At 36.3% G+C, this 16,047-nt stretch overlaps 2 protein-coding genes across 4 annotated transcripts; both read right to left on the bottom strand.

Moving 5' to 3' along the window:
- Positions 1–3,589: 3,589 nt before the first annotated feature.
- Positions 3,590–7,086, bottom strand: rdh14a (retinol dehydrogenase 14a). Its single transcript, XM_067386510.1, has 2 exons — positions 6,735–7,086; positions 3,590–4,806 (listed from the first exon to the last, which is right to left on the bottom strand). The coding sequence occupies exons 1-2, from the start codon at positions 6,975–6,977 to the stop codon at positions 4,189–4,191; spliced, it is 861 nt and encodes a 286-aa protein (XP_067242611.1). The 5' UTR covers positions 6,978–7,086; the 3' UTR covers positions 3,590–4,188.
- A 1,561-nt stretch (positions 7,087–8,647) lies between these two features.
- nt5c1ba (5'-nucleotidase, cytosolic IB a) lies at positions 8,648–15,463 on the bottom strand. 3 transcript variants are annotated; one of them, XM_067386508.1, is made up of 6 exons: positions 14,385–15,463; positions 13,930–14,097; positions 10,677–10,806; positions 10,208–10,308; positions 9,925–10,122; positions 8,648–9,800 (listed from the first exon to the last, which is right to left on the bottom strand). In XM_067386508.1, exons 1-6 carry the CDS (start codon positions 14,505–14,507, stop codon positions 9,426–9,428), a joined length of 1,095 nt encoding a protein of 364 aa, XP_067242609.1. In that variant the 5' UTR covers positions 14,508–15,463; the 3' UTR covers positions 8,648–9,425. The 3 variants fall into 3 exon arrangements, with proteins under 3 accessions (XP_067242609.1, XP_067242608.1, XP_067242610.1); XM_067386507.1 differs by having other exon boundaries at positions 9,925–10,109; positions 10,186–10,308; positions 14,385–15,459; XM_067386509.1 differs by lacking the exon at positions 13,930–14,097 and having other exon boundaries at positions 9,925–10,109; positions 10,186–10,308; positions 14,385–15,461.
- Between the last annotated feature and the right edge of the window lie 584 nt (positions 15,464–16,047).

Genomic DNA, 16,047 nt, shown 5'->3' with positions numbered 1-16,047 from the left:
AAGAAGTGGTTCATAAGAGTTATTTATAATGGAGAATTGCCTTCACTGGGACTTTGATTGACAACCGATCTAACCAATCATAACTCTTAATCCACCATTTTGTCGACAAAGCAGTCAGGAGTTAGTAGATTAACCTTGGTGGACTTGAACTTTAAAAATGGTGTGTTCTGACGTCTTTCCGCGTTTGAAACAACATTCCTTCTCATGTTCATTCATGTTTATTTGATGCTATAGGAAGAAATGATCTGTTCATGAGGCGCTACAATGATCTGTCATGACACATTAAAGAGCCACAAAAAGTTTTTTATTGTTCAAATTTCTTAAAAAATTACTGGTACTTTGTTTAATATCATAAGTAACCTGCTCTGTCTCGTCTTCGACGTGTTGTCAGTGTCCTCTTTGCTCCACAATGTGTTTTTCACTCTGTGTGGTGCGAGAGCGCCATGGCTTGTAGGACAGAGCAACAGTAACTAAGGGGGGGCGGGTCTTTGCGAAGGGTCAATTGTTAACCAAAACCAAACAACAAAAACCAAATGTTTTAATGAACATTCTTACTTGTAAATCTTTTTTCAACCCTAACTTTTAATATAAAAACAGACAAGCCATCTTTATCATCTGAAATGGGTTACATTTTATTAAATAGTATTCTTTATATTATAGATTAAGGCCAGTTTTCAATTCAGAAGTGCTTTGTGAAAAAGTGGAAGGTTGAGGAATCAAATTACATGACTGTTTTGAATGTTTTAGACATTCTGGTGCCATCAACCTGGCAAAGCATTCAGTTGCTCAACAATCACAAGGCTGGAAAGTATCTTTACTGTGAAAAATAACGTGCATTCGTATCTCCCTTCCTTCCCCCTATCACAGAAAACAAACACGCAGGATAATAAACGAGAGAGGAGTTTTGTGTTTAAGTTGGATGGGATGTCTAGCACAAATGGTGGGAAAGGATGCTGGCTGCAGGTTTGTACTCCGAGCAGAGCTGAGGTGAGCAGAGCAGCACAACCGGAGAAATGCTTTACCTAAAGCCAAACCACGAGATAAGATACAAGGGCTTTTCCATGAATTTCTATATACCTTTGGGTGCTTGTTGAGTGATATTTTGTCTTCTGGAGGAGGAAAAACAGGACGAAATAGAAAAAAATATGGAGGTGAAACAACTTAATGTGATTGTAATCAAAGCATCACTTTGTTTACCAGCTTGGCATTCTGTCGCTGATGTGGCACCGTTTCGAAACGTATCATTAAAGCCATTAACTTTAGTAATTTCCCCAATTTTCTTTATTTCAAACACAAACAGTCTCCAGGTTCTATGGCCAAGCACTCTGAGACCTCCTGTTTCACAGGGAGCTATCAGATGAATGCTGGGATATCTTAAGGGCTTTCTGGCTGATCGGAACATATTCTAAATGATCCTGAAAAAGCCCTAATGGCAAACACAGGTGGGAAAAGCATTACGAGCCCATCAGGGCTGCTACCATTCTCACAGAGACAGCTAACGCTAAGAGAAAATTCAAGGCAATCATGATGAAGAGGGAGAGAGATGCAGTGTGAGAGGAGTGTGTACTTTCTTTGTGAAGGAAAGTAGTTGAATTGTACTGTAACAGCTCCTAGAACGGTTAATTAGACGGTAAGTGAACTCTGAAAGCAAAGCGGGCTATTGCTCTAATTCCAAAATTGTTCTGCTAATGAGCCTCGCAAAAACAACCATCAGACTACTTTTCAATTACATAAACCCGATTGAGCTGTAGTTAAAATCTGAACTGTCATTTGTACAGAGCAATATTTATTTATTAGACCAAGAAGGCTCCCCAAAGATTTTTTAAAGATAAAGAAAAAACCATACTGAAAAAAATCCATGAAAAAACACCCAGAAGAATGTTTAACAGGAAAACAGTTTACAATTGGCAGTACCACACACACACACACACACACACACACACACACACACACATATATATATATATATATATATATATATATATATATATATATATATATATATATATACATACATATAAAAAATAAAATGAAAAAAAAAAACCCTATAAAAAAATTATATACTATATATAATTATATATATATATATATATTTACAGAATTACAGTGTTTATTATAAAATATTTATCCATGCACATCCCAACTGTTTTTTTTGTTCAAATGCCCTTGTAGTCTTTAATCAAAAATTTTATCAAAAATAAAGATTACCCCTGCCCCTCGAAGCGATATCTGTTCTCTTCATGACATATGTGACTCTGGACCACAAAACCAGTCATATGGGTCACATTTTTGAAATTTTATTTATACATCATCTGAAAGCCAAATAAATATGCTTTCTATTGATGTATGGTTTGTTAGGTCAATATTTGGTTGAGATACATCAGAAAATCTGGAATCTGAGGGTGCAAAAAAATCTAAATATTAAGAAAATCGCCTTTAAAGTTGTCCAAATGAGGTCCTTAGCAACGCATATTACTTACAGAAATTAATTTTTTGCATATTTTCAGTAGTAAATTTACAAAATATCTTCATGGAACATGATCTTCACTTAATATCCTAATGATTTTTGACATTAAAGAAAAATCGATAATTTTGTCCCATACAATGTATTGTTGGCTATTGCTACAAATATACCCGTGCGACTTATGGCTGGTTTTGTGGTCCAGGGTCACATATGTCTTAGCGGAGGGTGGGACTAAGTATCCCCCACAACTGACTGCAAACTGCCATTCAGATCTGTGTCCATTTAGTTTGCAACGCCCAAATTCCTATTATCCAATCAATAGAGTGGTGCAGGTATGACACATTGTTGTAGGCAAAAACCCGTAAAGGAGTTAGCATTTTAGCACTTCCGGTTCCATCGTTTTGGATAAATTACCTAAATAAGGTCTGTGGTTAACACAAGCTCAACATTTGTGATTTTTTTTTTTAAGGCAGTTGCTAACAAGTGGCTTAATGGGACAACGGAGGCTGTTGGGCACATTAAACGTCATCACGGTGAACAGGTAAGTTCGGTCCGCCTTTATAATTGTGCTCTTATGAACTATTCTAACTCAGACTTTCAAGGAAAACGTTTTTTAGATAAAAACTGAAATAGTTGTCAGAAGCTTAGTGGTGGTGATGTGTACCTTAAGATTTTTACCTCTGGCCATTGCATTTAGAAAAGTTATGCACATCTGTAAAAATGATCTTGATGGACAAAACATGTAAGTATCATAAACCTTTGTTGATCACAGAGCTTATTTTTTGTGGTAATCCAAAAGCCTATGTCAAGGGAAACCAGTGTGATGTTAACTGCCTGTTGGCCTACAAAGTGACGTCAGGATGAAATCAAGTCCCGCCCAACATTTTTTCTTGTTTTTTGTTCCACTTCACTCAGATATACGTCACAATAGTGAAGAAAAGAGTATTGGAGCTTCTGTTTCATGGAGACTTTAAACTGTGCACACATTAACTTATAAGCTTTTTCTTTGTGCGATGATGCTCTAAGACAGATCACAGATCATCGTGCCACAAAACAAAACATTTGTATATTTTGAACACATATGAACAGTGCATATTCAGAATAGAGATTCTACTGTATTTTGCCTTTAATGCATCTTTATTGAATACTGTAATTGAGAATGCCTGCCCACTGATTTTCTGTAAGAGATGTGCAAATCAAATGCAGTGTTAATTATTTCACTTCTAACAGCAGAAAGGTGTAACATTAGAGCAGGATTTAGGCACCATACTGAGATCAGAAATTTTCAAAAACTATGTGCACACAAACGAAGGAGGTTGCATCTGGTCTTAACCAACATGTGAGCATGTGTAGTTTCGAAATCTCTGAAACTGACTACCAGGATTTATTACTAATTCAGGAAAGCATGAGAACTAGAACGTGGAACAGGATAACTGAAGATGAGATTAATTTAAAATATAAATATATAGTTAATTTAAAATATTTAAACACACATTGTTAGTGTTGCAGCAGAACTAAAAATCTGTCAGTTGCAACTGCACAGTTAGCATTTCAAATGCACAAGTGAATATGAATGGCAAAAATAGCTCCCTCCTGTGGATAATAGCATGAGTACATTTTTTTTTTGAGACAGCCTTTCCAAAATACTTGAGTTGTAAGATTTATTTTCTGCCAGATTTGAAATAATAATGGACATGTGATTCAAATTCTCAAGTCTGTAAGATTCAGGTTGTGATGCCCACCATCACTTCACTGATGTCCCACAGTTTCTTGGCCACCTCCTCATCTGTGGCCTTAGTTAACAGCTGTTCCTCAAGACAGTTAGCAAAGCACTTCCCTTGAACGCCCTCCACATCTTCAGAGCAGGCCAGATAGATAGAAGTCTGCGCACCCTCCTCGGGGGACTTGAAAAAGGCCCGTGAAGCCAGGTTAAACAAAGGCTTCAACAGCAGTGGGATGTGGACATGCCTTCCCAGGTTAGTCCTCACAATCCCTGGGGTGAGAGCATTTACTGTCACTCCTGTCTCCTCGAGTCTCTGCGAGAGCTCCAGTGTGAAGAGTAGATTGGCTAGTTTACTCCGTGCATAAGCGAAAGCTTTATCGTAGCTCTGCTCGCTGTTCAGGTCATCAAAGTTTATTTCGCCATACTTGTAGAGTTTGGAGGACACCACAATGATGCGGCTAGGAGCGGAGCGTTTGAGGAGGTCCAACAGGAGGTTAGTGAGCAGGAAGTGACCTAGATGATTGACAGCAAACTGCATCTCGAACCCATCTTCTGATTTGGTGTAAGGACACTGGTAGATTCCCGCATTGTTGATCAGGATGTCAATCCTTGACTCTTCCTGTTTGAGATACAACAGATATACCAAAGTGTAAATGTATGCAGTATTCAGAGCACAAGAATAAGATGAAATAATCAGAACTGTAGGAATCGCAAAAACTTTATTATACACTAATTTAGATACCCTGCTCTCCTTTTATTGTCTGTTCTTCTATTTTTTATACACGATTTTCAAAAATGGACCACAGATAAAACAGAAGGAACAGTGAAAATAATTGAACACAATGAAATAATTTGAACATAAACTCTGACATGGGTCATTAATCAGAGGAATCAGAACATTATTCTGATTCGGTTAAGTAGCAGTGGACGAATTTAGGCCCTGTGGACTGTGTACATGCCATAACAAATATATAGAGGAGATGGTCTAGTTGTACGAGAGTTGAGTGAGTTGTACCAAATGCGTTTTCTCTAGTAGTGATTTTGTACATTAGTTTCATACTCCTAGTGTCAAGCTGTCTTAAAGGGATAGTTCACCCAAAAATTTAAATTATCCCGCAATTTACTCACCCTCAAGCCATCCTAGGGTATATCGTAAACATTTTTTGACATTTTTGTCAAAATTGAGTTCACATATTCTTTTACTGTGACAACTTATCTACATTGTGTTTTTTTATGTTGTGTAAATTTTGGGACTTTTTTTTTTTAGAAAACAAAAAGTTTCTATCTACAAAGGAGTATGGGATGCAAAAACTTCAAAGCTCAATATCTCAAAACTGTTCAGAATGCAGATTGAACCTTACAATTCCAAGGTAGCTTCTTTTTTTAGACAAACACAATCGGAGTTATAATAAAAAAATATCCTCTTAAATAAGCTCTTCCAAGCTTTATAATGGTAGTGAATGGAGCTTGAGATTTTGAAGCCCAAAAAAGTGCATCCATCCATCACAAAAGTAATCATATGGCTCCAGGGAGTTAATAAAGGCCTTCTGAAGTGAAGCGATGGGTTTATGTAAGAAAAATATACATATTTAAAACTTTATAAAAACTGGCTTCCGGCAACGGCAGTATGTGAGTCTAGATCTGACAGAAGATTGACCTCTGACCCGATGCATGTTGTTTTGATGAAAGTTTTAAATATGGATGTTTTTCTTACAAAAACCCATTGCTTTGCTTTTTTTTTTTTTTTTTTTTTTTTTTTTTTGATGCATGGCCGGACCTTTTTGGGCTTCAAAATCTCGAGCCCTATTCACCACCATTATAAAGCTTGGAAGAGCCAGGATATTATTTAATATAACTCTGATTGTGCTCATCTGAACAAAGATATATACACCTAGGATGGCTTGAGGGCAAGTAAATCATGGGATAATTTTCATTTTTGGGTGCACTATCCCTTTAAATTGAATTTAGTGAATTTTGTCTTTTAGGCTATATAAGCATATAAATATTACTATATTTTAAATTAAAAGTGTATCGTTTACAATATTCAATATTTGTTGGCCAAAGCAATTCATTGATAGTTTTGTGCAATACGTGTTTGTAGTTTTATAATTGCTTTACTGTTTAAATTTTCTGAAAAGAGCATGTTCAGTTGTAGTTTCTAATGCCTCTGGGACACGCTGTCACAAAAGTGTGTTCAGTGAACTGCCAAGAACAATACATACAGAGAAACTGACTTTTAAAAAATAACCCTCCCGTAAGAAATTATTCATTATGCCAGGTCTCTACTATATAATTATTTTGATACACAATGTTGCAAAGGATTTTTTTTTTAATCTTGACAATGGCATTAGCAATGCGTTTCATGCGCGCGCAGTCACGTGCACTTCCCAAACTTCTGGAGCGTGCTATCGTTCACATAAAAGCGCGTGGCTCTCGCTTACCTTTTGTCAACAAACAATTAAATCATACCATATTATGCGTTATCTATATGTATATTTACTACACACGAGTAACAAACACTGTGCTTGGTTTGGTACAGTAGCCCACCTTGATTATCTCTTCGCAAAACATACGGACAGATTGAAGCGACGCCAGGTCCAAGAGTTTGATTACTAGCTCCCCTTGCTCTGGTCCGGCCTCCTGCTGGATCTCCTGGGCTGCTTTCTCCGCCCGTTCTCGGTTTCTACATGCCATGATCACCCGGCCCTGACGCCGCAGAAGCTCCGCCGCCGTGGCTGTTCCAATGCCGCTGTTTGCCCCGGTCACGATAATAGTTTTGCCCCGCAGCATATCGACGCATTTATCAAAATGTTTGTAATGGGGAAAATCTGCTTCACTGCTGATCCTTCTGGGGCCATCAACAACGTCCAGTTCATGGACAGGTTTGTAGGCGTAAACAATCACGCATGTGGGAAGTAACTGGAATGTTATTGAACTACATTACCCAGAAGTCATAGCGGGTAAAAACGCATTTAATTTATTTATAAAAAATAAATAATAATAATAAAACTTGCCTTCGTACACAGATGAACATGACTTAAAGCTACGACAGATTATAAATAATAATAAAATAAATAAAAATGACTTTCCATTCAGCTCTATCAAACAACAAAACAAATAAATAAATAAAACAAATCTTAAAATAATTATTTCCAACATGTTTTCCTATGATTTTTCTGTAATCCTTAAAAAGAATTTGTACAATTATGTCAAGTTAAAATGTTTTTTATAATAATTTGAATTTTATGGACTGTAATAGAGACCTTGTGTTTGCCATGTAAATAGCCCTGATGCTAATGTGGCATTAAAAACTTAACCAACCAACCAACCAAACAAAAAAACACTTCATACTACTAACATCTAAACCGTTTATAAGAAACAGAGGTTCAGATTTTAAAACCATGGAATTATTACTTTTCATTAATAGACCTGAAGGTACAGTATAGCCTTTATTATATATTCCAAACTTTTGGACTGTACTGTAAGTGTTATTATGTTCGAAGAGAGAATGACCACTAGTGGATTTTTTTTTTTTTTTTTTTTTTTTTTTTTTTACATTTGTTCAATTTGTCAAGTATGTAAACTCATATCTTTATTGGTAGTTTCTGCATTATTTATATATATATACACACACACACACACACACACATTTTATATATATATATATATATAATACAGTCCAAAAGTTAGGAACCACTAAGATTTTTAATGTTTTTAAAAGAAGTTTCGTCTGCTCACCAAGGCTACATTTATTTAATTAAAAATACAGTAAAAACAGTCATGTGAAATATTGTGAATATTGTGAAATATTATTGCAATTTAAAATAATTTCTATTTGAATATATTTCACAAAGTAATTTATTCCTGTGATGCAAAGCTGAATTTTCAGCATCGTTACTCCAGTCTTCAGTGTCACATGATCCTTCAGAAATCATTCTAATATGCTGATAATAATATATATATTATAAATAAATATATATATATATATATATATATATATATATATATATATATATATATTATTTTTATATATATATTATATATTATTTTTATATATATATTATATATTATTTTTATATATATATTATATATTATTTTTATATATATATTATATATTATTTTTATATATATATATATATATATATATATATATATATATATATTATTATTTTTATATATATATATATATATATATATATATATATATATATATTATTTTTATATATATATATATATATATTATTTTTATATATATATATATATATATATATATATATATATATATATATATATATATATATATATATATATATATATATATATATATATATATATATATATATATATATATATGCCTACCTAGAAACCCATGTTTCTAGTCAAATCCATGTTTTAGAACTACAAACTGAACAGCTCTATTTAGGCACAAAAATAAACCACATACCAAATAAAATCACTCCTTTAATTTATCCAGCATAAACCCAGCATTTATAACCGTGATCAACAATTTTTTTTTGTTTTGTGGACAAATAAAATTAAATATACTTCAGACATTTACACCTTATGGTTAACACAGAGGGGTAATACATTCTATATACAATATGTCGATTGTTTCTCCACATGCTTGTGTTCATTTCATCCTTTACTTCATGTATTATTGTGTCAAGGTCTGTCAGGAACACTGGTGGTGGGCCACACACTGTTACTGAGGGAAACTGCCTGAGGATTGAGTTCAAGTATCGAAGTACAGCAGTAAAGCAGTGAAGTTAAAACAAAACATCTAAATGTAGATAAAATCTGCTAAATTTACGATGAAGAATAAAATCTCACACTATAAATCAAATACAGACAGTTGCAATGATTGTTCCCTGAGGTAGAATAAAATATTCTAAATTAAACTCTTGATTAAACATCATATAAAATTGTAATGATCAAGGCATAATGCCTGGTAAACACATATAATTACACATTATTCTCTTTAAAAAAATAATAAAAAGAAAGGGCTGAAGTTTACTCTCAGAGTTTTGACAGATTAGTACAGTACATAATATACTATGTAGGTCATTTTGAGAACAGCAGCTTCTTTGTATTTATATTTCCAGCAATCCATTTAACTTAAACCATCTGTACAGATCATGATTAAAGATGTTCTCAGAAGCAACCAAAAATAAATAAATAAAATTAATTTGAGGTACCTAAAGTATGGGACTCTGACATTTGCATTTGATAATGATCAAATCATTTCATTTTTTCCTCTGCATCATTTGTTTCTATCCGTTTCCCCTTATGATACTTCTGTCCAATTCCATAGGGCACATGAGCAGCGATTGTCCCGAGCTCCTGGGCACCCTCGATGTGAAACATCTGATCATCAAAGAAGATGTGAGGCCTGATCTTATGAAGGAGAGGCCCCTTAGGAGCCCCAGCCAAAAAGAGGGCCTCATCTATCTCCAAGCCCCAGCTCCGTAGGGTCTTCAGGACGCGGGCCCCGGCGCTGGCGGCACTTCGAGCTGTGACCAAGTAAGTGCGAATAGGGCAGTTGATTCGTTGGTTTTTTGCATAGAACTTGCGTTGGAGTTTCCCCAATGCTTCCAGGAAACATTTCAGGGGGCCCTAGGAGACAAATCAAGGAAGAAGAGGACTTTGCATTCACCAAATATGACAAGATGGAGAAAATGTTAGTATCAGAATCAATAATGAACATTAGTATTTTTTACGGCACCCTGTCTTAGTTTACCTGAGCAAGAGGCTTGTTCTCAAACTCTTTCTCATGCTTAAAAAAGGTGTCCAATCCGTGTTCCTTCACAATAATCTCAGACTCGTCGGAAAACAACACAGCATCTCCGTCGAAGGCTACACGTAGCTGCGTGTCACTGAGCTCGTTCTCACTGTCACAGGTGAACATTGTGGCAGCGGCTATTCCTGTGGAAATTTTCTGTATTGAAATGAAAATGCTCTTTAGATCACAATGCATGCATTAAAAAAAAATAAAAAATACCTTCTTCGATAGCTTCTTGAACCTTCGTTGAATCTTTGGACAGGTAAAGGTTGGTCATGTAGGCCTTTAGGTAACCAATCGGACTCTCTCCACCCGTCATGCAAAATCTTTCTATAGTTAGATCTGGAGAGAGCACAGGAGAGAGAATTCATGTAATTGTTGTTTGTACAGTATGCAGTAAATATGCTTTCATTTTTATCTGTCAGGTGTGCAGCAAACCTTAAAAAACATTATGTAAATCACTTTACATAATGTTTTTCCAGACAGGTCTTTAGTCAAATTGTGGTCTGTGTGACGTTTTTTATTTTTTTCCTGTTGATTTAGGTTTGTGTAGAATAAATGTATTTTAAAGAATACTGATCACGATCAAAGGCTAAATTGTAGGCTAATAAATGTTGTTTGGTTGAATGGTAGCTTTAGGCAATCCTGTATAGGAATTCTGAGTTCTCCCGAGTCTCTATGTCACAGAATTCCACGTTTTCTTTCCATACCATAGTAATTGATGCTGTTGATGAGACGAACTCCGACCTGGGCATGGTTATTAGTCATCAGCACAATATCAAACAGCTCCTCACTGTCTGGGTATAGTTCCCTCAAACGAGCATTTACATTCATTAGAGCCTGTTGATTAGAAAAACACAGTAACTATTAAAGAGTTTGGATGCCTAAGGATATCCACGTTAATCAACACGACTGTGATTTAGGGTTGTTTAGCGTAATATTATGTAATATAAAACCTTAAAGGAAATAATCAATTACACAGAGTTCCTGTGCTCTGTGTTTGAGACCTGCCCTGCAATAAAAAGGACTAAAGTCCCTCCATGAACAGAAGTGATGGCACACATATGTTTTCCAGCATGCTGCTCTACAAGTTTTCCATGTGATTTGCATCAGTGCTATTTTAATCTGTCCTGGAGATATAGTCATGTCTCATAAAAGTTGCAAAATGACCTGCGTCAGGTGTGTACTAGAGTACCTGTCCTAGGAGTTGTCACTTGTCAGTGTTGGCTAGGCCTCATGTAATCTGGATTGCAATGGCAATTAAATATTGCTTTGCTGATTGTGCCATATTTTTTGCTGCCAGGGTCATTGCTAATAAAAATGTATAGACATATATAATGTGTATTCTGGTCAGTGTTGTTTACTAGTTTACTAAGTTGCTAGTCTAATGCCGGGTTCAGACTACGCAATATTTATGTTGGTTACGATAGTCACTGTGACAGATTATGCGATTTTGACTCTTAAATTGTCTGGTCATGGACAAGAAACATGTCAGACAACACGTTGCTCCCCGACCATTCATTTCTTGCCGTCTTTAACGACATGCATGCTTTCATCGAGAAGGTGGGAATATTGACTGACAGAAGTGCCGTGAGCATAAACAAACAACCGAACCGGCTACCGAACGGGGTGTTTTGCTCTTGCTGTCTTGTCAGAAAAGCCAAAAAACAAGAAAGAACCTGACAAAGGACATGTTCCTGGATTTTGCATGAAGAGGATAGTATGGACTGTTAATCCATCAAAGAGAACTTGAGGTAAAATATTTTTTATTTTTCCTCGCTGTAATCCCTCGAGGAAACATCATAAATGCACATCATAAATGCATCATAAATGTTCATTTCCTCCATTGTAAAATTCCACCTAGCACAACCATTGCCATTGTCTTTCTTTAGTTTCAGCATGTTTGAAAGCTGTGTATGGAAGAGCTTCTGTTCTCCTATTGGTCAGTGTCACAAATGTGATGGAACTTGACATGGAGGAAACAAATTAAACATGCTAGTCTTTCTGTCGTAAAGCGCCGCAGACGTGACATCGGTTGTTGTCTACTATGAAACGCTACATGGGATGAAATGAAGGATTCTTGTGTCCCGACATCCATTGTCATTTACGAATCCCCACGACACCCTTCGTCAAACAGATTGTGCCAAAATCAGGCTAAAATCGTGTAGTCTGAACTGGGCATAACTAATTTACTAATGTTTAAAGCTGCAGTACGTAAGATTTGCTTCTTTGTCGCCATCTCTGTTTGAAGCCTGCAATCGCAGTTATTTGCGGAATTATTATCTTTATGTGGGTTGTGCATCGGCACGTCTCCTCCGTGAGGATGAATCTAAAGTTTTGAGGAGAATGTGTGGCTGTCAGTCACTGCACCAGTGGATACTGTACAGGCACTTCGGAATCACAAATTGTAGTCTTGGAAGTATGACCAAATTAAGGATTTTCACCAGAAAATGTAATCTGAACAAGTAACAAATCTGCCACTTTTGTTCTGACCAACTGAGGAAAAAAAAGCATTCTAATAAATCGCGCTAACAATGGTGATTAAATCTAACAATCGCTTAGCTCATATCACATCAAATTATTATTATTATTATTGTTATACTCTGTTCTCAAATTGTTAATGTTAACAACATCAGCATTGCGTGTTTGTGAATTTAGTGTGTATTAGCGTTACCTGTAGATTTCAGTTTCTGTACAGTCTAATCTCTAACGTTGATTTGTCATACCATACAATCCACCATCAAAATAAGTTTAATTTCAGCTGCTGTGAGAAAAGGCTATAAATGATCCGCCACCTGTAGCATCCTCACATGCAATATAGCCTACTATCTAGGACTTCTTTATGTAAACAGATGTGATGTAATGACGCAAAGACTAACGGCTGTATGATCAAATTTCCAGCAAAAGTACCACTCAAATTATAAAACATTATCCCAAGCTTACCATTGTCAAGTCAAGTCACCTTTATTTATATAGCGCTTTTCACAATGCAGATTGTGTCAAAGCAGCTTTACAGTGATAACTGGTATATCATTTTGGCTGCACAGCAGCTCTTAAAGAAAATGTTGTCAATGCAGGCAGATGCAATGCACTGTTGAATATCAAATGTCAAGTGTCCCCAACTAAGCAAGCCAAAGGCGACAGCGGCAAGGAACCCAAACTCCAACAGGTGACATCAGGTGGCAAACAGGTGGCAAATAGGTGTTAAAATGGAGAAAAAAAAAACATTGGGAGAAACCAGGCTTAGTCAGGGGGCCAGTTCTCCTCTGGCGAACAGTGCTTTGTTACAATCAGGTAGCTATCATAAGTCCGATCGCAACATTCAAAGTATTTATTCCAGTTCAGTCCAGTTGAGGATAGTATTCATCACGTTGGTAAGGACGGTTTGTTGATGAACTATGCTACTGGCTGTCGTGTCGATGAGGCCTTCACAGTGGATGAACTAGCTGGCTCAATCTCTGCTGATCTCCAGTTGTGAATCTGGCTAAGGTAAGGAGATAGCTTTGAACACTGGCTGATTATGTACCTATTCAAAAATTAATTTTGGATCTTTTTTTTTTTTTTTTTTTTTACCAAATAAAGTTATGGACTGCAGCTTTAATGCATGGAATGTTGAAAAGAAGCACATTGTGTGAAGCTCTTTGAGTTGTTTAGTAAAGTCCTTTAAGGTATATTATCCTGTTTACAATTTTTGTTATTTTTTGTTATTGAAATAAAGATGTTAGTTAAAAGGTAATCAGATTAGATTTAAATTACTTAAAAGGTGTTATCTACAGTATTAGTCATGTCATTTGTAATCAGTACCAAATTACATTTCTGTAGTAATAGGTGATGTGAACTGAGGTGTGTTGCAAGATGCTGTTATAAAGTGCAGTTCAATTATTAATGACACGGTGAGTGTTATGAATATGACAGTTCTGAAATCTAGAATTGTCATGAGTATGCATTGTGTTCTGTTGTTACCTTAACGAAAGGAAACGAGGCACCTGGGTTAAAAGGCTGATCTTCGAGTTCCAGCTGGTGCGCGACGTACCTCTCCAGCCCCTCATCTTCAAACACCTTCCTTTCCTTCACCATGTTAAACAGCGTGCGCGAGGACACCGCAATGGTTACTGCGTTGCTGGGTTTGGGCTGCAAATCAACGGCAGACAATTGTTTACAACAGCTGTGGACGACAAACAACCTGCTCTATGTGGTCAGATGCGCAGCGCTGCTGTCACTGGCGTAATGACGCACCATCTACACTGCAAGCGAACTACGCGACGCACTAGAACGCGCTCGCTTTCAGTGTAGACAGCTTTCTTTGATTATAGTATACGTGTTTTCTAGTTTGTCGCGTCTCTATCATTGTATATTGGGTATCGGATGCGGGAGACGCTGCTGTCATTCGCAGCTTGTATACACAAATAGTCGCTTACCGGACGGGGCTTCTTCGCTGTTTTCGCGTTGTCAAATAATGCTTTGACAGCTGCCCAGTCTTTTTCTTCACTGTTGTCGGAGTTGGACTGTGCTCCTCTCTCAGTGCCTTCATGTTTGCTCATATTGTTGTTGTGTCAGGGGGACTGAATTGTTGCGTCCGCCGTCCCTTCTCTGCGGTTGTTGAGTTCCTCTCAGCATCAGCACGACGCAGTGACGTCACCAGTCCAGGGCAAGTGTCTCGCATAACGATTCACATTTAATGTTTTTCAGTCAATTTCAGTCATAAAAACAAAAATAAATAGTACAAATAAGAGTCTTTGTAAGTGCACTGCATACTTATTTATTTTTGTTACTATTTAAGCTTAGCACTTGTTTTGTTTCAGTTGTACTGGCATATAACAAAATATCAGTTACACTTTTAAGGTGTTTTTGTTACACTGTAATTATACAGTTAAAGGTGATAAAGAGGATCTTTTCATCGACTGAGAAACCAAAGACTGTTAGTGAGTTTTTGAAATGAGCGCATGCGTAAGAACAACCCCCCTCCTTTCGAGGGAACACCTCCCAAAACTCGTGCACGAGTATTGGAACACGAGTGTTTACCACCGGCATTCGCTGTGTCTTGTTAGTGGATTCATTATGTCGGACTCACCGCAGGTAACTCATAATCTGAAGCTGTTACTCCTGTCTCCTGACAAAAACATTGCATGCCATGCCTATAGCTTTCTGAGCGATTTTTTACATTTTTATGTTTATTTGTTACACTGATGCATATGCTGCGCAGTAAAATGCAACAGCTGTTTTTAGACTTATTGGTTTGATTATTTCACGTGTTGCACGTAGCCTCTGCTGTTATATCTTTGCGCGTGAGAGTTCGTTATTATGCGGTGAGTGGCAATGTGAAGCGGCACCCGAGGCTTCCCGTTTCCAAGACCCGCATGTCAATGCAGTGAAATCCGGTGGGTGCTCGGGCTCCTAACTTTACATTCGTTTTAACCAATAAAAAGTCGTTAGAGAATCAAGAACCTCTGACTGCAGCGCACACAGCTTTCTTCTCGTCATTATAGTTAATTTGAGGCAGTTTCCGTGGCTTTATTTGCTCTCACTCAGATATTGCGTGTGTGGCTGTGCGCGCTCAAACTTTGTTATATGTAAATCAAACATGCTTTTTTCTCTAGAATTGTCTTCTCTCCTGAATTTAATGTTGCTAGAAGCTATTAATCATCAAACTTACATAACTGACTGTTGAAATAACACCTATAAATTGTAAAGAAATTAAGTATCTTTTTATATAATAACTCCATGTACAAATTATATCATTTTCAAACTTAGCCTACTTTAGTCAGCCAGCTATCTAGATATTTTTATTATCTATTTAATATATATATATTTTAAAGTTATATATTTAAAGTTAAGTGCTTATTGTAGCCTGAATGCTTATTGAATTATTATACTGATCATCAAATAGTATAATATCAGCATGAGTGTAATCAAAACGGTTATGAGTCTGGATAATCTGTAGTTTTTAGAATAGAAATAACGGGTTTTCCACGATTCAAAAAGCAAACAAAACAATATAGGGATAATTTACTTTAGGTTATGACAAAACGTTTTATTGTTTAAAATTAATTTATAGATGGTTTATGGTCTGGTCTATGTATC

This window comes from Chanodichthys erythropterus, chromosome 5 (assembly GCF_024489055.1).
Source record: "Chanodichthys erythropterus isolate Z2021 chromosome 5, ASM2448905v1, whole genome shotgun sequence".
In the NCBI taxonomy this organism is placed as follows: Eukaryota; Metazoa; Chordata; class Actinopteri; order Cypriniformes; family Xenocyprididae; genus Chanodichthys; species Chanodichthys erythropterus.
The sequence above is the reverse complement of the archived record's forward strand: the minus strand, read 5'-3'. Positions and strand labels throughout refer to the sequence as shown.

Bases quoted from the DNA above. Each gene is read 5' to 3' on its own strand.
- rdh14a (XM_067386510.1), bottom strand. From the start codon at position 6,977: ATGCTGCGGGGCAAAACTATTATCGTGACCGGGGCAAACAGCGGCATT. The intron at 4,807-6,734 runs GTGGGCTACTGT...TATCTCAAACAG, and splicing joins TTTGCGAAGAGATAATCAAG to GAAGAGTCAAGGATTGACAT.
- nt5c1ba (XM_067386507.1), bottom strand. From the start codon at position 14,507: ATGAGCAAACATGAAGGCACTGAGAGAGGAGCACAGTCCAACTCCGAC. The intron at 14,098-14,384 runs GTAAGCGACTAT...GTTGATTTGCAG, and splicing joins CAGCGAAGAAGCCCCGTCCG to CCCAAACCCAGCAACGCAGT. The intron at 10,309-10,676 runs GTATGGAAAGAA...TGCTCTCTCCAG, and splicing joins CAACAGCATCAATTACTATG to ATCTAACTATAGAAAGATTT.